Consider the following 25772-nt stretch of genomic DNA (forward strand, 5'->3'; position numbering starts at 1 on the left):
CCTGAAACCTTTATTACCTGTTATATCCAAAGCCACCATGATCCAACCAAACATCCAAACAAACGTTCCTTTCAGTGTTGGGGCAATACGCAGAGAAACTTATAGCTTTTATAAAATAACGAAGCTGGCATACGCTGGCTCTCTTAATTTTCTTTTCACTTTTTAGAAAGACTTTCTTTAAAATCATGAAATTAGGCAGGAAAGTGGGTCTTATAGCTGGCATTAGGGGAAAAATCTGAAAACCGTGAATTTGTGGTTACATCACACAAAAAAAATTAATTTGTGGTCATAAAATAATAATTAGTATTTTCAATTAACAAAGTAAGATAACTATATCAAGTGGGGTATCATATGAAAGGGCTTCACCTGTGCATTCTAAAACTGTTTTTTATTTATTTTTACGCATCGTAGTTTTTTAATTATCGTGCAAAATGTCGACAAAATACGACTGAATTACGGAACCCTCGTTGCGCGAGCCTGACTCGCACTTGGCCGGTTTTTAGTTACGTAAACACCAAGTCAGGCTTTTATTTTTCCTTTTACTTGTGCTATAAGACATTGCTACCAGCCAAATTTCGTGATACTAGGTCAACGGGAAGTTACCTTCCCTTACCGGTCTTGACAGACATGTCACATAACAGATAGACAACGATGTGATCCTATAGGGATTTCTTTTTCTTTTTGTGGTACGGTACCCTAAAAAGTATAAGAGAAAGAAAAAAGAGATGCTTTGAAGTTGGACGCCAGCTAAGCTACATGGGCTACGCAAGTTATTCTGCGGTTTTTACTCGCTCTCAATTTTACACGTAATATGGGTGCGAGCTTATTAATTATGGATGCGACCACGGGCGGCGGGCCTGTCCCCCACGTTTGGTCAGTGGTCTGGAGATTACTTTTAAAATTAAGTGCGCTGGAAATAAGTCAAAATGTTGCATATTTAAAAAAAAATTAATGTTCTAACGAAAAGGACAGATTTGAGTTATGGTAAAAGTTGTATTTGGCGGTCCCAAAGTCATAAGCAAGTCATAATCAACAAAGTCTTTTGGCAATGCTAAGCTATGAATTGTTCCAATTTGAAACGTAGGTATTTGGTACGAGTATTAGTTATTAACACACCATCAAATTCTATAATAATAATATAGACTTTATAGATAGAATCGTTGATGTAGAATAATCGCTATAGAATTGTCATTGGTGTAGAGTAATCGCTAAGTATCGTTAGTTTAACGATAAACTAACAACTTTCGCGTTCATAATAATTATTATGGGAAGTGATTACATCTGATACCTAATAATAGTTAACTCAATAGGTGAAAAACATTTTTAAACCTGGCTTCATGCGTTTGGAGGTTGATGTTAGTTGGAATTTATGCTAAAATTTTAATCTGTTGTTATCAATAGCTCACCATCCTTACTATCTATTGGGATATTTTGATTTTATAGGGAAAAATATCAGTAAAAGGAAAAACTTGGACGTCCTGTTTGAGATATATATTTGAAGTAAGAGAATATGTCATCGAATGTAAAAACAAAAAACTCTTAGAAAAAATAAGAATAAGAACATATTTAAATATAAACAATTTAGTTTACAGCCAGTTCCAACATCCCCCTTTAAACTAAATTGTCTTACAAAAAAAAAACTTAACATAAAATATAATAATTAATATTACACACAGGAACAAGAAAAAATAAACTAACATGAGAAAAAACTAAGACCTAAACTACCTGATGATTCTTCAAGTTCAATTGATTCATGCCTATGCGACATAAGTGTCCTAACCATATTATGCCAGAGCTGATACTAGCTCAGACGGTCAGAGTGCACCTCGTACGCAAAATCTTCACTATTCATCTTAGGTGGAATATTAACAGTACAATCAACTATGTACACTGTACAGTCCACCACAGGGCGAAGCATGACGAACAGAATCACCTTCATTGATGCAGCGGTCGTATCTCCTTCTGGATACCCATCAATAGAAAACCACAGGTTCTCATGTAGCCAATAGTTTAATCATTTTCCAAGTGGGATATCCTTCTCTATTTTTGACATTTGGTAAAAATTGATTTTTCTTGTTCGCAACAAATATAATATAAATGGACAATTAACACCACTTTTCCACTTTTATTTTTCCACCTAGAGCCCTTCGTGCTGATAACGTGTTGGGATATTTAGAATTTATAGGAAAAATATCAGTAAAAAGAAAAACTTGGACGTCCTTGATGCAGCGGTCGTATTTCTACTCGTGCTGATAACGTGTTGGGATATTTAGAATTTATAGGAAAAATATCAGTAAAAAGAAAAACTTGGACGTCCTGTTTGAGATATATATTTGAAGTCAGTGAATGTCATCGGATGTAAAAACAAAAAACTCTTAGAAAAAATAAGAATAAGAACATATTTAAATATAAACAATTTAGTTTACAGCCAGTTCCAACATCCCCCTTTAAACTAAATTGTCTTACAAAAAAAAAAACTTAACATAAAATATAATAATTAATATTACACACAGGAACAAGAAAAAATAAACTAACATGAGAAAAAAACTAAGACCTAAACTACCTGATGATTCTTCAAGTTCAATTGATTCATGCCTATGCGACATAAGTGTCCTAACCATATTATGCCAGAGCTGATACTAGCTCAGACGGTCAGAGTGCACCTCGTACCCAAAATCTTCACTATTCATCTTAGGTGGAATATTAACAGTACAATCAACTATGTACACTGTACAGTCCACCACAGGGCGAAGCATGACGAACAGAATCACCTTCATTGATGCAGCGGTCGTATCTCCTTCTGGATACCCATCAATAGAAAACCACAGGTTCTCATGTAGCCAATAGTTTAATCATTTTCCAAGTGGGATATCCTTCTCTATTTTTGACATTTGGTAACAATTGATTTTTCTTGTTCGCAACAAATAAAGCAACAATGGACAATTAATACCACTTTTCCACTTTTATTTTTCCACCTAGAGCCTTCCGTGCTGATAACGTATTGGGATATTTTGATTTTATAGGGAAAAATATCAGTAAAAGGAAAAACTTGGACGTCCTGTTTGAGATATATATTTGAAGTAAGAGAATATGTCATCGAATGTAAAAACAAAAAACTCTTAGAAAAAATAAGAATAAGAACATATTTAAATATAAACAATTTAGTTTACAGCCAGTTCCAACACTATCAATACAAATTATCCAGGCTTTTAGAAGTTTTTCTGTGTTTAAAAACTGATTTTAACGGATATTTTTCTACTCTTAGTACTCGAAGACTGTTTTATCCAGTGCTGTTTCCGACGTTGCAACAAAGTCAGTACTTTTCTCCAAACACGATCCATCACTCGACAGCCACCAATAGAAATTAAGCATCCGAATCGTTTTTTAAACGGTCCATCAATCATAATATTATGCTTGGTAATTTTTCACTGTCTATTTAAATTGAGACGATGTCTTAAAAGCATTGATGCGAATGAATCCATTCAGTTCAGTATCTATTTCAGAAAATCTACCAGTCGTAAGTACTAAGTAGGCAAAACATTTTAATGGACGTTAGGGATGGAGCAATGCCTCGTAAAAATGAAACAAACAATGGCCATGAAACGCTTTTCACTGGATGTGCTGCGTGTATGTATGACTGAAAGTTAGTTAGTTAGTTTACTTAGTATCCTTCCATTCTGCCGGTTGTTCCGTGAATCCTATTGACTTAATGTTATCCATACTAATATTATAAATGCGAAAGTGTGTCTGTCTGTCTGACAACTTTTCACGGCTCAACCGTTCAACCGATTTTGACGAAATTTTGTACAAATATAGCTTGCATCTAGGGGAAGGACATAGGCTACTTTTATCCCGGAAAAATGAAGAGTTCCCACAGGATTTTTAAAAACCTAAATCCACGCGGACGAAGTCGCGGGCATCATCTAGTTTTAAATACATAATGTCTGTCTGTTAAATAATGGAAAATTTATTTCACAACGAGTCCATGCCCGGATTGTGTATGGTTCGAAGAACGTAGATTAGTATAATGATAGACACAAAAGCATATATACAGCTAAAAGAAGCAACTCTGATTGCAACGTCGCAAATAAACCAAAACAAATCAGTAGACCAGCGTACAAGTCATTGATGGAGGAGGAATCTGTGGCATATAAGTTAAAAATAAAAGACCCATCATATGCATACATTTTAAGAACGCACTCGCCATATTTGCTCTGTGTCGTCGATGCACTATACCTAGAGTCCGCGACAGGTCGAGATGACAATCGGGATATGAGCCGGGGGGACGCCCAACCTATCCGCACGTAACCCACGCTCGCCCGTACCAGGCTAGCGCGGGGGATGTGCGGGTGTGCAGGTCGTTCCCTCCCCGATTGCCATCTCGTCCTGTCGCGTACTATTCCTATAGTAGCATAAAGACAATATGTCGGGCACGAAGGACACGTTGGGGCTATAAAAGCTTACATTTTGAAGATAAAGTACCTAATTTAAAAGAATACCTAACCTAATCCACTAAGCCGCTAGAATGCACGCTATTATAGGTACCGTGTCGAGTTTTTGAAATTTTACTGCATTCTTTAAACCTTATTTCTGGGAGATAACTTAATCTAGCGGTCACGAAGGATTATTTTGCACATGTTTTTCAGCGGAGTGTTAGACAAGTTATTTTTGAAGTAAAACTTTTTTAGACGTGACTTCAGAGGCCAGAATAAAAACCGACACATCATTTTTAAATAAGGTAGGTCAGATATAGTAGGTACCTATTGTATAGTGTAGTGTATCAGGTAGGTGTAGTATTGACAATGCCTTGAAAGAATTGTGTATAGAATCCAATTGAAATACTTTTCTTTAAGGTTTCCGAAGTGTGCAGTGTAGCGTAGGGTGTCCATCGTTTTTCTCAACGCTAGTCCATACCATAACTTGAAATTGGAATTTTCTATGAAACGGTTATATATACCTAGTCAAAATATACTCATTTATCTCTTGAATCGGTGAATGTATTGCTGATCGCAAATCTCGAGAACATCTGAACCGATTTCTGCATGCCCAGCCCGATCTGTGTATAAGTTTGAGCTGTGTGTTGATTCATCAGTTAGTCAGTCAGTTATCTTTTCCTTTAAGAATTCAGTTTCATCAAATTATTAAATCAGGAGTCTAAATAGATATATTTAATAATAATTAAATCTAAACATATTATTTATATATAGCGTTGATGTATCACTCCTCCTTTTATATATTTAGACTCCTGATTAAATAATTTGATGAAACTCAAGGCTTGCAAACCCTCAAAATTCGGTCCTAGTTTAGCCAAAAAGCATGGATATACGTGTGAATCTATTTTCCCCACATCGGTAAAGATCGGAAGATTGGAGATGTCAAGCTTGTTTCAAGATGTCAGTGTCGAATAAGTATTGCTTTATACTCGTAGAAGCCGCTGCAGTGAGAAAATATTTTATTTCGACACAAGCGGCTTTCACTATAAGCTCTATAGACTTTTTCGCAAATACTCGACCATTTTTCAACTAGACTTTTTCTTTTTATTCTTTGACTCGACTAGGGTAACATTTGGGCCTATAATTTTTATGATATTTATACGCCTTTTGCAATACTCTTAAAGAAACAGGAGGAACGTAGAGGGCTTCCTATTTTACTATTATACTAGCTTATGCTCGCGACTTCGTCCGCGTGGACTACACAAATTTCAAACCCCTATTTCACCCCCTTAGGGGTTAAATTTTTAAAAACCCTTTCTGAGCGGATGTCTACGTCATACCTAATAGCTATCTGCATGCCAAATTTCAGCGCGATCAGTCAGTCAGTCAGTCAGTAAGTCACCTTTTCTTTTTATATATTTAGATTAGTCTTAAAGCTGAAGCACAGAGTAGACCAAAGAGGAAGCTCCATACAAGCGGTTTTCTGTAGGTATACTCAGGGATATCTACTTGTGTGGCTTAAGGATGCATTTCTACTGTAGTGGAATGGAGCGGAGAGATGTTTAATAGCCCAACCAGATTATTATTAGTTGACGTGACAATTTTAACTTCTCTCAATAACCTGATTGGTCGAAAACGTAAGTGTCCGCTCTGCTCTGTTTCAGTAAAAATAGATCTGGCATAAAGGTGGCGTCACATGATGAGCCAGGCGTGGCATACATTTTCCATGTTTTGTTATCAATAACAATTTCATTAGTAGGTATGTCATTTTTTTTTTTTATTATTCAGATACAAGTTGGCCCTTGACTGCATTCTCACCTGGTGGTAAGTGATGATGCAGTCTAAGATGGTAGCGGCCTAACCTGGAAGGGGTATGGCAGTTTTTAATAAGCCCATGCCCCTTTGGTTTCTACACAGCATCGTACCGAAACGCTAAATCGCTTGGCGGTACGGCTTTGCCGGTAGGGTGGTAACTGGCCACGGCCGAAGCCTCCCACCAGACCAGACCAGAAATTTAGAAATTATAAAATTCCACACCCCTGCCAGGAATCGAACCCGGGACCTCCCACTAATAAGACCACAGCGCTTACCACTGCGCCAGGGTTTATAACATAAGGAGCAGTAGATATAGGTATCGAACACTGCATAATGCGACGGCATTGACATGAGACACTAGTAGCCGCCCCCTACGCGTATATCACAATTAAATACAACTCTTTCATACAACGCATTATATTGTAACTTTAGAACCAACGCATGGAGATGTGTAGAGTTGAGTTTTTCAAAACTACCTAAACACAGTGTTATTTACCTTTGACGACCTCCCTGGCGCAGTGGTAAGCGCTGTGGTCTTATTAGTGGGAGGTCCCGGGTTCGATTCCTGGCAGGGGTGTGGAATTTTATAATTTCTAAATTTCTGGTCTGGTCTGGTGGGAGGCTTCGGCCGTGGCCAGTTACCACCCTACCGGCAAAGCCGTACCGCCAAGCGATTTAGCGTTTCGGTACGATGCTGTGTAGAAACCAAAGGGGCATGGGCTTATTAAAAACTGCCATACCCCTTCCAGGTTAGGCCGCTACCATCTTAGACTGCATCGTCACTTACAACCAAGTGAGATTGCAGTCAAGGGCTAACCTGTATCTGAATAAATAAAAAAAATCGTAAACTCTTACGGTGGTTACGCACTCATCCGATCCGAGTCCGTGAAAATACGTTCGTTTTTGTTCTGTAATGGAAGCTTATGACATATGTCGTAGATAATCGCTGGTATTCTCACGGATGACGGCTAGAACTCAATTAGGTACCCAAGTGACGGAAGTGCAGTGCGTAATCGCCGTTACGCACACATTTAGTGTATCCTTTCGTGCTCTTTCCAGCTCTCACCGTCATTTCATAAAATGTTGAAAAAGACCGAAATGCGACGTGTAAAAATGGGTCCACAGGGGTTTGTATCCCAGAAGCTTTTATTTGATTGTGACGAAATGTCACGCAAGGGTCCCTTTAACGTGCAAACAAGGGTTGGATTTATACAATAAATACCATACCAAAAACATAAATACTTACTTATTATGTCAAGACTGGATGTTTTTAAATCTTCCTAGCATATATTATACTTTGTTGATAAATTGATTTTCAATTGTATAAATCTTATCACTTCATTACCTACTCTACGGCCGAAACTAATGTACATCGACCTTTAGAAGGAGGTAGCAGATTTGTAGAGCGCTGGTCCTGTCGTTGAGACCGACAAAACGTCATATAGGTATGAGTGACAGAGACAACGCTCTACAAAGCCGATATATCATTCTAAAGGCCGATGTACATTACTTTCAGCCGGGTACTGTACCGAATAACGTTCTCCAAGTGTAAATATCTCACTTGATGTTCTTAATAGTAATAAGTTGCTATCAAAACTTAAGCTAACTTACATACTAAATCATGAGCCTCTTCGAACTTTATAGTAGGTACCTAATGTAGAAAGGAATAAACTGTATGATAATAAAATATCGTCACCACGGGAATTGTTGAGGTACTTACTTACGCTATAAGAATGAAAGCCTAGTAAAATACTAAAAAGAGACAAAATAAACCAGAATGTCTAGTCTGTGACTCTAACCTTACAAAGGACTTAAAACGAGCGACATTTCTATGAAACGGGTTCCATTTTCCTGGGAATTTTTATTAGTCTTAAATTGTTATTTCACTGAACAAAGCTTTGGTCTGACTTTGACTGGATGTGAATTAAAAAAAAATTATTAATTTCTTACTTTTTTGAATAATACATATTTATTATATTTAACTGGCAATTTCTTTCAATTATAAATAACAAGCGACCAGCGCCGGCTTCGCACGGGTAGCTTATTACAATTTTCGTATGATCTCTAATTAAAAAAATATAATATAGCCTGTGTTACTTGGGAATAACGTAGCTTTCTAATGGTGAAAGAATTTTTGAAATCGTTCCAGTAGTTTTTGAGAGTCACAAACAAAACTATGTTTTCTGAAAACATTTTCGAATTGAATTTCGAATCTTTTTTGAAAACATTTGTGATTGGTTGGTGACTTCAAATGGTTAACTCCCACTGAGATTTTGTGTCTATAATCGACTCTAGTATCATAAGGTCGGATGTGTACTTCCGACCAAACTCACTTTTTTACATAAAGGTAATGAGCATTTCGGGCTCTTTCTGCCAAGCTGACACCAGTATTTCTATCTCTTTTCGTTGCAAAGATAAATACATGCATAATGTCGTATCTGAACACATTCTAAAAATTTGGAGAACCATAATTATATTTTTTGACTTGCGTATGTATGCACCAAAGCAATGGAGAAAAATTATAGATGTATTTTGAGTTCGACCATTATGCTACGAAATAAGTTTATTTGTAATACTATCTGGTACTGCAGTTACGCACTTCTGCTTCTAAAATATGTAATAATTTTGTTAGGTAAAATCACAACAGATGTTATGCTTCGAATTTTTTGTATTAATATTTGGACTGTGAATCATTTAAGACTTTTTGCCTTGTAATATAAATAATTTTACAATAAAATTCATGGAAGTAAGTTGAAATAAAGCTTTTTGTTTGTGACTACATTAAAGTTGATGTGATTAATAGGTAAGAGATCCATCCTATTTCACCAAAATTTTGGACTAAACTGCGGGAAAAAAGTAAAGAGCCAGAATAAAGCTGAAGACATTTTGAAAATGTAGACTAGAAAATCTTTTAGGACCACGAAAATCACACCATGGAAATCTAAACATATATTATAATAAAACCCCACTAAGCAAAAAACCGTGCATTTATGGTGTTTTTTATGAATCACAGTTCAAATCATCAGTTCAAAAATTTATTGCCCTAGTTTTTAAGGTAGCCTTAAAAAATTAGAGTACCTAATCAATTTTTTTCTTCTTTACCCGTCTTATAATCGACCGAATTTGATGTTAATCGAGAGCAGAAATTATAAGGCACCTACAATATGTGATGATAGTGATTCTAACGAAACATACCTAATTATAGGAAGCTTTAGATTATGTTAATTTAAATATAAATGTAGAATAAATTAATTTATTAATTAAACAACTAATAAAAGTGAAAGTAAAAAAATAAAAAAACTTAACTAAAACACGAAAGAAACAGTTTAAATAAGTATCTGTTAAAAAGAACAGTCGAAACAGAAGCAATGAAATTTTCAAGAAAGCAGAAAGTATTTTTTTTATTACAAAAGTGGCAATGCCGGATTTGACTAACAGTAAATCCTTATACCTGCGTAGTTTCTGCACCTTAAAAACGATTCATGATGCTACCAGCAGTGTTGCTACTTTAATGTGGTCTGAAAACATCAGCTGCAGCGGAAGGAATAAAACAGTAACTTGTCTTATTTCATTAATCTACTAGAGAAGAAACAAAATATTCTTGAAATTGTTGAAGAATTTTCTTTGTGGTCTGATAATTGTGTCGGTCATAATCGGAGCATGATAATCGTTATGGCTTACTTATGATTATTATAAGGATTACCACACTAAAAGATGATAAATCACAAGCTTTATGCTAAAATTCAAAATGTACCTACGTGGAGTAAGATGTAATCCATGCACAAATAGAAAAAAAGGGAACAGCTGAAAACAATGCAGATTACTAAACTAAGAGATTGGTCACAGTTTACAAGAACATGCGAAGGAAACAAAACTTTTTGATAAGTTTGATTTGGCACTACAACATATTTTTAAAGACCACATCCCTTTACAAAGGTGATATATCAGGACCGTTTGTTATATCAAAAAATAAGAACGGCGGGGATTTTCAGATTTCGGAATATATTACCTGGCTACAACTAACGCAATAATGCTGGGTGTTATTATTTTATAAAAACTACTTTAAAGAAGACTTTTTTGTATTTCATTAGTATGTTACAGGTACATAATTATAAACTTAAAATTCTTCCCCGCTTTCGCCCAATATACGACATAATGAGAAACCACTATCCACTGTAAAATATAACCAACTTTTGCAGTAGGCACCTGCTGACCTCCATTCTTACTTTACGTACCTAATCATTATAAGGAAAATCAGGCTATGTTGGCATGTTTTAGATTTCTATATTGATGTAACCGTCATGTATGCAATTCCACAAAAAATGTTTGGCCCACTGTAGGTTTCTAATTACTTTGTAATTTTTTTTTCCAATTTATGGCCGTTGTTTTTAATTAATGGGCTTTATTTGTGAATTTGTAAATGTTATTTTCATTCATTCAGAAGTCACAAGGTTTACACGGATGCAATGGTCAGATTATCGGGCGAATGCAATTATTATGTTTCAGATCTAACTAATCAGTTTCAGAAAAATCAGATAGGTACATTGTTGCCATCTCACAAAACTCCTAAATGATTTTTGTGAGATAACTACTGTGATCTTTTGTCCGAATATTACTTATGTATAATCAGTTAAGACGTATTATGAAATATTAAGTAATAGATCCGACTTTTATTTCAAATTTGTAATAGTAAAAATTGCAGCCATAAAGTCGGTTTACAACTTATGCACACAATTTTTTAGCACAGTTACGAATATTACCAGCATAAAGTCGCATATCGTCTATTTTGAAGAAATTGTGAGTTTATATTTTATTTATTAATGATAAAGTATTTCTAGTAATGGTTAATGATAGGTACAGTTCAGTGTTAAATATTACAAAAACAACTGAAATTGTATCTCTAGTAGTTAAGAAATTATGACCCGATTTCCCTAGCATTTTTGTTTTGGCTCTCCTGAAAAGTAGCAAAAATCCACATCCGACCTTATGATACTAGAGTCGAGAATTGGTATGGGATTACGTAACAGAGACAGCGTTATACTAACTTCTTTCTACGGACAGGGTAAAGACAGAAGTACTCTACACTGCTACTAGTTAAGTTTGGGTACAAAATGGAAGTTCCTTTCGGAAAACAATTTCCTGCGAGTCGTTTTACATTAAATCCGATAGTTCTATGAAATCCATTATCTCGCGCGTGAATGTTCGGCTTTCAAAAGAAAGCCTGGAATATTTCAACGAATAGACCTTTTTTTATTTCACTATCTAAATGAATGGGAGTATTTTAAAGTCTGCAAAGTCTGCGAGACAATGGAAGATCAATTTTTTTTAATACATTTGGTTCTAGAATTTGTGTTCATAGTATATGAATTGTCCTAGTACACAAAGCAATTTTTTAGATTTCTTCATAATGTTTCTAAGCTAAGTTTAACATTTTATAAAGGTAAATTTAAAATTTTACTAGGTATTTAAAAAATATGACACCTAAATAAATTCAAAAGCATTTTTGATTCGTCGAGGTCTGACCTGACTGTCTGACTGACTGATCTATCAACGCACAGCTTAAACTACAGAAAGAATCGGGCTGAAATTTGGCATGCAGATAGATAATATTATAGCGCGGACATAGACTTCCGCTAAGATGGGATGTTTTGAAAATTCAACCCTTAAGATGGTAAAATAAAGTCGTAAATGAAGTCGTGGGCATAAGCTAGTCCGTAATAATATTGCCTCTTAATAAATAAATAATTAATCAACCAAATGTTTGTGTCAATCGCCGTGATCCAAAATTTAATACTAATTTTTTAAAAATTTAAAATCCCTCACTTCATAAATTGAACTGAACTGCCTGCATGGTATTAATAATGCATATCGGCACCCGTCACTCACACGATTCATTACGGTTTTATAGCCTGTCCAACGTCCATCAATGAGAAAAATGTCTGTTTTCTCGTGTATTTACCATGGATCATCAAACACCTCATTTCACCCTCCTTTCTCTACAACCGCACGGTAAGCAATTGCACCATCACTACCTGTGTGCCTGGTGCACTTCGACTGACCGTTGTGCCAGATCCTTTTTTACACGCACATACAAACTTTGGAATCACACTTCCTTCGGCGGTGTTCGCATTAGATTACAACATGGGATTATTCAAGGGGCGGTCCAACAAATCCCTGAAAGGCCAGCAACGCATTAGCGGTACTCCTGGTACTGCAAATGTTCATGAGCGGCGGTAATCATATAATATCAGGTGACCCACCTGCTCGTTTGCTCGCTATTTTTGTTTAAAAAAAACCATCGTCTTGCATTGTAAAGTTCATAGCTCATTATAGAGCCACGTCCTGGTATCCGACCAGCACTACCTCGTCGTTCGGCATCCACCCGTTGTCGATAGGTGTTCCACGGTTGGATATCAATGTTTTCAAGGGTAGTTTTTAACAAGGGTAGGTTGGAAGATTATGAAATTGTATCCTAAAGCATGAACAATCATTATTTAACTATTTTTACCCATAGTTAGGTTTTAATGTTATTTCATAAGTTTTGAAAATAAGGGGTAGGTCTCACCCCTAAAAAACAAAAAGCGTACAACGGCACAATATAGAAAATTAACTAGAGGGTGAAATAAGCCTAATCCCAAATTTTTGTACAAATCGGTGCTGGACGAAAAAATTGCGAGGTTTTACCATTTTTTTAGCTTCATTTCCTGGACTACACGAACCCCGCGTGGTCAAAGAGTGATCGCGGGTCCACAAAGGAGATCGAAACGTTTCCATACATCCCTGGGCGTAGCCTACGTTTTATTGCGTTATCTTGGAAACGAAATTCATAAGCAATGTGCCAATTTAAAGGTAAGTAACTGTAAAATCTTTTGCAAGATATTTAATTATGAATCGTGCTTTTTAATCAGATGTGCAGCTCATAGAGACATAAAAGCACTACACAGCTTAGTTCAAATATCTCAATGCTCAATATTATTTATGCAGAGTATAAAGTCTGCATGAAAAAAGATGCCCACCCTGTCTTCAAATGCTGTGCATACAACTGCAAACAAGACGCGACAGGGAAGTTGAATAAAACTGTATGATATTACAAAAAAGTGTATGCTCTCATCTCGTATAACTCGCTCATAAAATGCTGCATGCGAAAGTCAAATAAAAATCTATTATTGTCTAACAATGCTGACAATAGAGACCGCGTCGCTATCAAGTTTCTACGGAACTAGCTCGCTGCATTCTATCCGATATATTCCCGGATCATATTTGATCTGACTTTATTTGAATGGTTAGCGCTTTTTATTAAAGGATCGAGATATGAACTTGATATACGGATAGTAATAAAACGTAGAAGCAGAGTTTTAATACTTATAATACTAGCGATCCATCCAGGATTTGCTAGCGTGGAATTTGTGAAAATCGTTCTTAGTGACGTCATGCACGTCGTAGAGAACCTACACGCGATATCTCAAGTTACTAGACGCAGATGATTTGAGCTGGGTTGGCTTGGGTTTATAAATCCTTTTATTTTTAGGGTCCCGTACTCAATAGTAAAATTGGAACCCTTATGGTGCAACTTTCTCCCTCCATCTGTCTGTCTGTCACAGTTAATTGCCTATTTCAGTAAAATATATTAAAGCTATTGACATGAAATTTGGAATAGCTGTAGGTATTTAATAGTGACCCAACATCTATGAAATAAAAATAGTTTAATTAAAAAAGGGAGAGAAATCTGGGGTTTCAAATTTCAAAGTAAAATAACTATACCGAGTGTAGTGTAGTACCTATCTAGTATCTATATATATGTATACATATGGGGTTTTACCTGTACATTCTAAAATGGAATTTCATGTATTTTTATGTATTTTTATGTATTTTTATGCATAATAGTTTGATTTATCGAGCAAAATGTCGAAAATAATACCGGTCCCATAGCCCCGAAGAATACAAATCCAAAAATCTGAAATAATTATGATCAATAAAAGTTTATGCATATTTTACAGAAAAAATAAGAGTTATTAACCTCTACTAACAAAGTTAGTTTTGCGATTTGTTAATCAAAGCGATTCTTACCGTATTACTTATTTTGTGTGTGCGAGTCTGACTCGCACTGGCTGGTTTTTCTATACTACATAATGCACTTTGTATGAAGAAATACAAAAAGAAATGTAGGTGCGCTTTAAGATGTACTTTGCTTTGTGATTTCTTAGTGTCTCTCAATAAATGGTATCAAGTTTTGCAACATTTCCTTTAAGTAATTGTACACCGATCAAAATGAGGGATTATCCTGTTTTTCGACCTATTTCTACTGACCTATACTATCGACTTCGTAATGAACACACTGTTTGCCCTAAATCCCTTAAGCTCTATTTACAGTGATAAGATGTTTGTGTCAGCGGAATTAATAGCAGATTACAATTTGCATTTGAATACTGATTTTTCAGATATAAAGAAAGTAATTTATGATATATGTTTTTTTGGTTGGTATGTTAGATATTTTATTGGGATTTTTTTATTTGATATCACTCGATAAAGTAATTATTTAGTTATTTTTAATAATACGTACTCCACATTAAGATATGACGATGTGTTCATAGTTTCATGGCCTATCGGTAGGTACATATTATTTGTACAAATCACACCACTGAAATTCCTAGAACTAAGTTACAAATTATATTTTTGTAATCAATGAAAAACTAATTTGTTCGAATACTCAAAACTTATTTGTTCTGTGGTGAACCCGTGCGAGATAAGAATTAGTTTTAAACTCCTCTGTGACAACTGCAGCAGTTTATCCCGGAAATGAACTCGTAAAAACTTCTGTGAACTCGAAGGACCATTTGTACGTTTGTCAAATAGCAGACACAAGAAAAGAATCTATGGCACAAGTAGGTATTTGCTTGCTACATACCTCATTTTGTCGTTTTATATAGTTTTATATGATTTATCAGACACGCTGCATAAAAAATATACATTGTATAAAAATTTATATTTCGAAATGACTAATTAATCGAGTCCCAAACATCGATATAAATGACAAGATATGCCCAAGCGAACAAAATTTTTCACGGTTTAGAAACCAAATAAATCAGCGCCACCTCTGAGATACTAATGAACGACCCGTTTGAAATCCAGACGTCACTGAGGTTGCATTGGTGCATAAGCACCAATGAGTCGGTGCCATTTTGTTTGTTCAATAACCCTGTCCATACGAAGTAATATATAAGTCAATGGTCCCAAAGCATTACCTATTTTTCTGAAAACGCACATTCACACCCTATCTCGCCCGTGCCTCTATCTAATGTGAACACACCCATATTTGCCACTAAGGATGTTCAAGGATTCTCCGTTCGTGTGAATTATGTATGGCTATATATCCTTGTTAGAGCGTTTCCCCTACTATTCGACTCCATTTGATTTATACGTTCCATATACACCGAAGAAATGCGAACGTGTAAATGATTTGCTATTTATTATAAGTTTATAACACTGGGGTTATCTGAGATTTGAATGACAGGTTTGTGCATGAATATATTTATCACATGTAGTTACTGGTATATATGACTATGACAGTTTATACACCTTTGGTGGTTGCCTTATTATATTCGACCTGACTATACAGAAGTCATAAAACAAGAATTTGTATAAAGACTTTTAACCTAAGAAGCGAGCGTAAAGGAAGGCCTACACCAGTGTACGCGCATGAATCATACACACAAAGTGCATCGAACAGTCTATAGTCTATAGACGTGTTAATTTCTGCACACAATATGTATGCTGCGAAGATGTATAATAATCATTTCAAAAACTTACGAATATGGCGTGCAAGCCGTGGCTGACCATTTTAAGGGTTCCGTACCTCAAAAGGAAATAAGGAACCTTTGTAGGATCACTTTTTTGTATGTTTGTCTGTCTGTCGTATCTATCAAGAAACCTACAGGCTGAGAATCATGAAGTTTGGCAGGTAGGAAGGTCTTATAGCACACTTAGTGGGAAAAATCCGAAAACCGTGAATTTGTAATCCACACATGCGCACATACCATTTTTATCAAAAACATCGCACTGCCTGGGATAGAACAATATTTTTTTCCACATATAAATAAACGTTAATTTATCTGATGGCTAGGGATAGTGCTTCTTAACAGGGTCTTACCTACAAAATTCCTATTCAGTCATCTACAGAAATACCCAGGTAGTACGTGTCAGGAAAGATGGATGCCGGGCAGAAATTACATTCCTATCCCGCGAATTGCGCGCGAAATACAAGAAAACAAAATGCATCACTTTGACACTGAGTTTTGTATGTGCTTCCTATATAATAATAATAATATATTAGTAGAGCGGAGTGGGACCAATAATTAATCTCTGATATTAATTATAGACATTTCAGCATAGGTATTATTTTTATTCAGCCGTTTCAAAGATTAGCACATAGTCTTCAGGACTTTTTGATGCATTTCGATATGTCCATCGATTGATGTAGTTACTAGTAAATAGCCAATACATGCATTTTGAATTAAATTAGTATCTTTAGAAGGGCTATTTCAAAAAAATAGTGTTCTACCAAGCCGTCAAAATTAGTAGGACACAGGACGTCGAGTTTTAAGCAAAGACGAATTGCAGCTAGAAATAATATTTAAAAAAAAATCATTAAAAAAACATTAAAAGCCACATACAATACTTTTATGTCAAAAAGCTCCCGTGGCGTGTTAAATAGTCTATCCATATAAGTAGGACGAGTTGCGAATGGGACGAGTAGCGAATGTGACGAGCTTCGAAAAGGTCGAGGTGTGAATGGGATGAGCTGCGAATGGGACGAGTTGCGAACGTGTGACGAGTTGCGAATGGGACAAGTTGCGAATGTAACGAGCTGCGAAAAAGTTGAGATGTGAATGGGACGAGCTGCGAATGGGACGAGCTGCGAATGCGACGAGTTGCGAACGTGGGACGAGTTGCGAATGGGACAACTTGTTAACATACCATTCTCTTGAGGGACTATGCCTATTTATCATGTATTAATTACGTATTCACAACTTCCCAATCAGCAAGTTCACCGCGAACAAAGAACTTGCGAAACTTCCTCAAACCATTAAAACCTCCTTTAGAAATACACAAGTTGGTAACCGGCAAGTTTTAATGTCTTCTGGGAGAAAATTCCCCTTTGTTGCGACCTCAGCTGGTTTAACGCTAAAAACAACAGCTTGGTACGAGTATAAAGGCTAAAAAGTACCGTAGTATTAAAAAATCTTCATCTAAACAATAGGGACGCTACACTATGCTATCACATGTATTTCATTCAAACATATTACCACTATATTTTATACCTATCATATCATCAACATTGTTCATCATGACGTTACGCAGGCACAATCAGGCCGCATCGTTAGACGTGCCTGCTTACTGCGTTACCACAGTTGCCGCGAAAACCGACACCTGACGCGGCAGAAATCATGGGCGTTTGCCCATGGTTTCTGCCGCGGATAAAGTTGCGGGCATCATCTAGTAGATAAATCATAAGTATGTCAGTTTTGCTACTGTCTGTGACTGTCGGATAACATACACGGTACACGTAACGTAACGGTAACTAAGGTTTTCGTGACCGATATCTTGGTAATACTGTTCCGTAAATCTATCATCTCGTACGACGAATAGTCATTACGACGTATCACAAAAACCATAGACGAAGGCCAAGGAATTGAACAAGCAGGCTTTATACAGGGATTTTCAACCATAGACCATATTCATACTTTAAAAAATATAATAGAGAAATACAAGGAATATGGAAAGTCCTTATATATTGGTTATGTAGATTATTCCAAAGCCTTCGATTCTATATCGCATGAGGCTATCTGGAGAGCTCTATCAGAACAAGGCATCAATAAAGAATATACAGATATTATAAAGGAACTCTACAAGAAGAGCACGTCTAGCGTACGTATAGATAGAGTTGGTACACCATTCAAGTTAGAACGGGGCGTTCGGCAGGGCGACCCGCTCTCTTCAAAGCTATTTATAGCTGTACTTGAGAATATATTTAGGAAGCTAAACTGGGACAGCATTGGGTTAAGAATTCACGGCAAATACTTATCAAACCTGAGATTTGCAGATGATATTGTACTACTCTCAGAAAACTCGCACGATCTGCAGTATAATATGCTAGAAACACTAAACTCACAAAGTATAAAAGTAGGACTGCAAATAAATCAAGATAAAACAAAAGTAATGACAAACTCCGTAAAGAAACATATCAAGATAGAGACGGTTAATATAGAATATGTAGACGAGTACATTTATCTCGGCCAGCTAATTTCCTTTGAAAACTCCATCGACAAAGAAATAGACAGACGAGTAACAAATACGTGGAACAGGTATTGGAGCATGAAGGAGATTTTTAAAGGTAACCTTCCCACAAAAATAAAAACTAAAGTATTAGAGACTTGTCTTTTACCATGTCTTACCTATGCATGTCAGTCCTGGCCTCTTACTATCAGAACAATTAAAAAAATACGTACATGCCAGAGAGGCCTAGAGAGAAGTCTCCTTGGGCTGAAACTAAGAGACCGCGTAAGAAGCTCCGATATAAGACGTGAGACTAAAGCGAGAGACGCAATAAAGCAAATCCTACGACTTAAATGGAGATGGGCGGGGCATATTCAAAGATACAAAGATGATAGATGGACCAAAACTGTAACAAATTGGTATCCTTTGAATTGGAAGCGAAGACCCGGAAGACCATTAAAAAGATGGGAAGACGACCTCGCGAAAGTTGCGGGGAAGATTTGGAGTACGCTGGCCAGAGATAGGTGTACATGGAGTAAAATGGAGGAGGCTTTTACCGCCACTGGCAGCCCTTACATAGAACTCAAGTAAAAAAAAAAAAAGTGCAATATAAAAATTTTATTGTAGATATTAGATTATTTAAATTGTTTAGTGTAAATATTAACTAAGTTGGGAAGAATAAAAATAAGAATATCTAGTTTAAACTATAGATAAAAATGTAAAATTAATTAGTAAGGGATAAAAATAAAGCTTTTTTATTTATTATTTATTTATTATTAAATCTATCATCGCTCATGATTGAGAGAAATGAGCCTTACAGACATATTGTTTAAGTACCTATACTTGTATTTACAGTTCTATTTATCAAGGCAGTAATAAAAAGAGTTTTTCTTCCAGAAGACATTAAAACTTGCCCGTTGCCAACTTTGTGTTTCAAAAGACGTTTTGATGGTCTGGAGAAATTTGTCAGACTCAAGACCCCTTGCTAACGGCGAAGTCGCTAATTCTGAAGTTACTGATAAATAATGAATAATGGACGTTTCTATTCTGAGACATCTCAGACGAGTTTGTTACATAAATTAGTGATACATGAAATAATTTTAAAATAAATAATAATAATCGCGCATTTGCAAAGATGCAGAAGCGATGCTGAATCGATACTTTGCGATTGTAACACTACTTCAAATGCGACTTGCCCAAAAGCAGCGATGCAAACGCGAAACACGCTATTGAATCGCATAAAAAATGACTTCTCGCGTGCCATTTTAACTCTATGGGTTCACCTTTAAAATAAGGACCAAAATCGCACTTTTTATATTAAATTTGACCCATAAAGTGAAAATGGCGCGTGAGGAGTCATTTTTTACACAATATATTACAATTTAGACGGTATGACAAAGTAAAAGACCGAAGATATCTGTGGACCGAAGCTTAAGTTGATAAAAATAGATGTCACGCCCCGGCGCCAATTCACTCCGTCTGTGGGCGTTGTGCCTAATGAAGCAAATACCCACAGATTATAATTTCGATGTGTCACATTGATGATCACTGGAAATCAATAAGCTCTACCCACAGTATGCCCACAGTCGACGAATTTTCAACGTGACCATCTTTGATTACGTAATTATTTCCAATTTATTTTTGCTAAGCTGTTACTTTATATTATAATTTGATATCATTTTTTTTTTTTTTTTTTTTTTAATACAATAAAACTTAAAGCTAGCCTTATCTAATTACTATATAAATCATGACCGCGTGGAATGGTGCCAAGAATACTGGCTGCATTTCCGCGCTGGACAGCCAGGCTGATCCGCTGCGCAAAAAATGAGCCAGCCCTTCTGTCACCAGTTGAGGCTATTAATCGCGGTGAAATGTCTCGTAAAAAATTTTTTGCACTAAGACTCCATGGCCCCAGGGTCTCCACGGCAAACGGCACAAAAATGTAACTCTCTATAAGAGAGGCATACTTGCGCCGCTTGCCGTTTTCAGCTGTTTCTGCTGCGGCTCCCGGTCTTGATGCTGTCTTCCTGATATGACACGGGGCCAATGTGTCAACGCAAGTTGCGTCCCACATTAGCGCCCGTCCCCGTTCCCAGGGAACCAGCGTCAATCCATCAGGTCTCTTGCCATCATCCCGACTAATCCCTGCCGGCTCAATGAGCGCAGGAATATTTATGGTGGCAAGAGCTCTTTTAATTGTATCGTTAAGAGAGCCATGCCTAAACAGCCTACCGGAGCTCCTTTGGCAAGAGAGTCCGTGGATTCCAAATTTATCAACCTCTTTTCCACACGGACATCTGTGCTGATGGCACAGTGGTGTTCCGAATCTGAGACCTAGAGCCACACGAAAACTTTCGTTATCTAAAAGTGTGCCGAGATTTTTTGATGGCAAGGCATGCAGCCAATACCCAGATTCCTTTTCGGATAATGCTAGAAGCCTGGCACGATCTCTGTCACTTGTAAGATTTTGAACCAAATTCGTATGTGTCAGTTGAACCAATGGCAAATCCCAAAGTTTTTGTGTAGTACGTTCCTTCGGGATGTCGACATTGGGACATCTGACCTTCCAACTCTCTAGGGCCTCTGTGGCATAGGTCAATGATGAATTGGATTTGAGAATTTGAGAGCTAAGCTCTTTTATACTATGCACAGAGGACAGAAAAGCCGGAAGAGCTACACTGGAAATTTTCCTCACGCCGATGCCACCGTACTTGACCGGTAAAGTTGCTTGGTTCCAGGAGTGCTCATCAAAAGTTAAATTTAGAATTTGTTCTAGTGTACTTTTAAGGGTGGCATCCATGTTATCGAGTAGTCCATGAAATTTCCAAATTGATATCATGAAATGTCGGAAGTCAAATTTATTTAATGCTTGAATGAAATTAGTTTCATAGAAAGTCCTTTGAAATTATCGCCAAGAAAACAAAAATATTACCTTACCAACTTGAGGCAAAGTGCTTAAACATCAAAAGTTTTTAATTCTGTATTCAACTTAATTAAGACTAACTAATTACGTATTTAGAAATAATTTCATTTAAGATTACTTCAAAATTAATTAATTCGTCTGTAATTTTTTTTAACCCAATTTTAATTTTTTTTCAATCTCATTCCCGGCCAATAACTAAGCACAATAAGAAGGATTTAGGCCATAGTTCCCCACGCTGACCAAGTGCGGATTGGAAGAATCCACTCACCTTCGAGAACATTATGAAGAACTCTTAGGCATGCAGGTTTCTTCACGATGTTTTCCTTCACCATTAAAGCAAATGATAATATTTCCATGCTTGAAACGCACATAGCTCCGAAAAGTTAGTGTGTCCCCTGGATCGAACCTCCAACCTCCCAAATAGGAGGTGGACGTTGTATATCCACTAGGCCATCACGGCTGTATTAAGTACTCAGAAATTATTAATTTAGGGTTAGTACCCACTTTAAATAATTATTTAGGGTTACTTCAAATAATTAATTTAATTTATTTTAGTTTTAATTTAATAATTTTTTTACTTTTAATTTAGATTTAGGTAAGTTTATTTATTAGAATTGTCTATACTTATTATGCCTTCCAAATAAAAATAAAAATAGTTTATTATTTAGGGTTACGTGATTAATAATTCGTTTGTATAAGTCCCGCAAATTGCTATTGCGCTAGTACTATGTCTCATCAACATCGAAATGACGTCATTTTGACGTCATTTGACGTATATTTAAGTAAAAATATACCATCAGCTCGAAACTTCAGTCCAGTGCTGACGTCACTAAAATGGCGGCCAGGCGCTTTAGCAATTTGCGGGACTTATACTTCTTAATACGAAATTCGTTTAATGTTGATAGAAGCACAATAGAAGTGAGAATGTCAAGCATCCATCAAGATACGCTTCAAAACTGATAGACCACGTCTGAGGAAAGCCTCTGTCAGCGAAATGCTTTCACACCGTGTCATGCTCTTTGCTTAGGGTGCTTTTATAACCAACTAGCTGATGCCCGCGACTTTGACCGCGTAGAATTAGGTTTTTTAAAAATCCCGTGGGAACTCTTTGATTTTTCGGTAAAAATGTCAATCCCCAAGTCTTTATCTATACCCATGCAAAAAATCACGTCAATCCGTTGCACCGTTGCGACGTGATTGACGGACAAACCAACAAACAAACACACTTTCGCATTTATACTAAGGGTACTGACTAGCATACACCCGCAACTTATTCCGGACTACACAAACTTCAAACCCCTATTTTACTCCCTTAGGGATTGAAGGATTTTGGTAAATTCAACCCCTAACCCCCCGTACCCGCTTGTCATTTGTCGGAAACCAAAATGTTCTGCCACTGGTACATCCGATTAAAATCCGAGCCGATAGACAACAAGTGGGAACGGGGTGGGGAGTAAAGCAAAGCTTTGAAATTCTTATAGTCCTCACGGATGAAATCGCGGGTATAAGCTATCATGATCAACCCATCGCCGGCGCAGTACAGAGCACGGTCTAACACGCTGGTCAAGTGCAGATTGGCAGACTTCACACACATTTGAGAACATTATGGAGAACTCTCAGACATGCAGGTTTCCTCACGATGTTTTATTTCGCCGTTAAAGCAAGTGATATTTAATTACTTAAAACGCACATAACTCTGGATTGAACCCCCAATCTCCGATTAGCAGGTAGACGTCCTAACCACTAGGTGATCACAGCTTTTAAACAAGAACATACCTAAATCAACATATTTTTATTTATAACTAGCAGCATGCATGAGATCTCAAATTTTCCCGTTGCAAAAGGCCTCACTTATCTACTCACTAAATGCCAATTTTCATATCTCTAACTTCAAAAACGTAGGTTTTTCATAAAACCCTTGCACCCCCATTTTACTCCCTTAGGGGGGGAATTTAGTTAGATCCTTTCTTATCTGATACCTACCCCCTAGAAATAGCCTACATTTCAAATTTCAAGTAAAATAACAATTGTTAAAACTGTTCTATAAAAACATTGCCCCCCTATTTTACCACCCTTAAGGGAGGAATTTCCCAAATTGAATTATACAGATTTTTATTATTTAAAGCTAATAACCTAAATGTCGATTTTCACGTCTCTAACTCCAAAAACATAGGACTTTCATACAACCTTCGACCCTTTTTAACCGACTTCAAAAAAAGGAGGAGGTTCTCAATTCGTCGGAATCTTTTTTTCAAAACCGTTTCTTAGCTGACACCTACGTCCTAGAAAGAACCTACCTTCCAAATTTTAAGTTTGTAGGCTTTCTAGTTTCTGAGATTTCGTGATTAGTCAGTCAGTCAGTCAGTGAGTGAGTGGTATTTCTGTTTTATATATTTAGAAGATATCTCTCACCCAGCTATACTCACGTGTTTGGTTGAAGTTAGCCCGACTAGTTTCGTACACATCCGGGGTCCTTTTTCAAAGGAAGTCAGTTCGCGCACGCGTCGCGGTAAAGAGTCTTAAACGCGACAAGTGCGCGAACTGACTCCCTTTGAAAAAGGACCCCGGATGGGTTCAAAACTAGACGGGCTAACGTCGACTAAACATGTGAGTATAGCTGGGTGAGAGATATTATACATAATGGAAATCCATCACGATAGTTTTAACGCTAAAATATTTTTATTTGTTTCAGACAATGCATCGTATAGTCCGTCGGTTGGCATATAACGAATGGATGCGACAGGGTTAGCATGGCGCTGACAGGGCTAGGAGGGATGAGAGCGCGCATGGGCTATCGTCTCAAGATCGGTTTGGTTGTGATCGTCAGCATGGTGCTGGGGTTCTTCAATGAAAGCCAAGGTACGGTTCAAAAAGGTAAGTTACAATTTTTTTTTTCAATTCATTATAGGCGAACGCTTGATCACAATCACACCTGATGGAAAGTGATGATGTGACCTGTGAAGTGAGATGAGTGAAGATGGGACGCGTTTACCTAGAAGATGCCTATTCACTCTTGTTTAAAGATACCCGGGTTTTAATTGGTAGGAAACACATATATCGTGGAATTAGGTATATTGTTTTTGCTTCTCTTCTTCACGCAACCGCGTATTCTAAACATATAAAAGAAAAAGGTGAATGGCAGACTGATCTATCAATGCACACCTGAAATTACTGGACGGATCGGGCTGAAATTTGGCATGCAGATAGCTATTATGACGTAGGCATCCGCTAAGAATGGATTTATGAAAATTCAACCTCTAAGGGAGTAAAATAGATAGTGATTTGTATAGTAATTAGATAGGGCTAGCTTTAAGTTGTATTGTAATATTTTCATTAAAAAATATTTAAAAAAAACTAAAAGTTTATTTGAATAAAAATCTTTCAATTTCAATTTCTACCATAACATACAGTAAAACACATAATGCATTTCCATTTGGCGTCTACCTTTGTTGATGTAGAAATCAATTTCAGCTTAGTCTCCAGTGGAAATCTAATTTCCGCCGAAACGTCTAAACAGCGTTTGGCGTTCAAAACGACCAGCATTATTCGAATTACCATATTCCGCATAAACCTAATTAGTGACGCTAGCAATAGGATAGTAATTGGCCATTACTTTGTCTTTACGATCGCATTCACTTTGCTATAGCTGGCTGTGAAATCATCGAATGTTATTCAGAATTTGAATGGATTTCGCTTAGGTGCTTTGATTCCATGTTCATTTTCATTGCTTTTGAAGTTATTTTGATTTATTTAGGGTTCTGTACCTTAAAAGGAAAAAAAGCAACGTTGCGTGCCTGTCTGTCTACGGTGTCTGTCAAGACAATGGAATCAAAACCTATAGGGTATAAGACTGATGTATCAGTCTAATTTCCCTACTCTACATTTAAAAAAATACTTGATCGCAGTTATTTTTCATGATATTTTAGAAGTTTTTTTTTGTTTTTGTTATGTCAATTGAGTCATAGGTTAAGACTGATTACCTAAATAAACACGTTCTAAATAAAAAATCCTTTTATTTCAATTATTCGAATTGTGCAGGGGCACATTGGCCTGGTTTACCGTACTAAAAAAGTTTGTACGAGTTAAAATAAACTAGTACCTATACTGTAAGTACATAAACTAACGTGTTGTTAAATTTGTTGCGAACACAAATCGCAATCCTAAATAACAATATTTGCGTCGACAACATCGGTAATAACATATTCTGTTGCGCGATAAATCTATTTGGCCCAAATAATCGCATTAGTTGTACAAACAATTGGGTACAAACAATGACATGGTACAAACATTGTATTCAATGTATTTACATGGGGGTTTGTTAAGTAAAG

The 25772-nt window shown here is 36.5% G+C and overlaps 1 protein-coding gene across 4 annotated transcripts in view; it reads left to right on the top strand.

Moving 5' to 3' along the window:
- LOC117983692 (zwei Ig domain protein zig-8-like) overlaps nucleotides 1-25772 on the top strand; it is a 157705-nt gene that overhangs the window by 79632 nt on the left and 52301 nt on the right. For 3 of the 4 annotated variants that reach the window (XM_069499471.1, XM_034970312.2, XM_069499470.1), the window contains exon 2: nucleotides 24137-24318. In XM_069499471.1, the coding sequence (XP_069355572.1) occupies nucleotides 24195-24318 (124 nt within the window). In that variant the 5' untranslated portion in view covers nucleotides 24137-24194. The remainder of the gene's footprint in view (nucleotides 1-24136; nucleotides 24319-25772) is intronic. The other variant, XM_069499472.1, reaches the window with a different exon arrangement.

Source organism: Maniola hyperantus, chromosome 7, assembly GCF_902806685.2.
Source record: "Maniola hyperantus chromosome 7, iAphHyp1.2, whole genome shotgun sequence".
In the NCBI taxonomy this organism is placed as follows: Eukaryota; Metazoa; Arthropoda; class Insecta; order Lepidoptera; family Nymphalidae; genus Maniola; species Maniola hyperantus.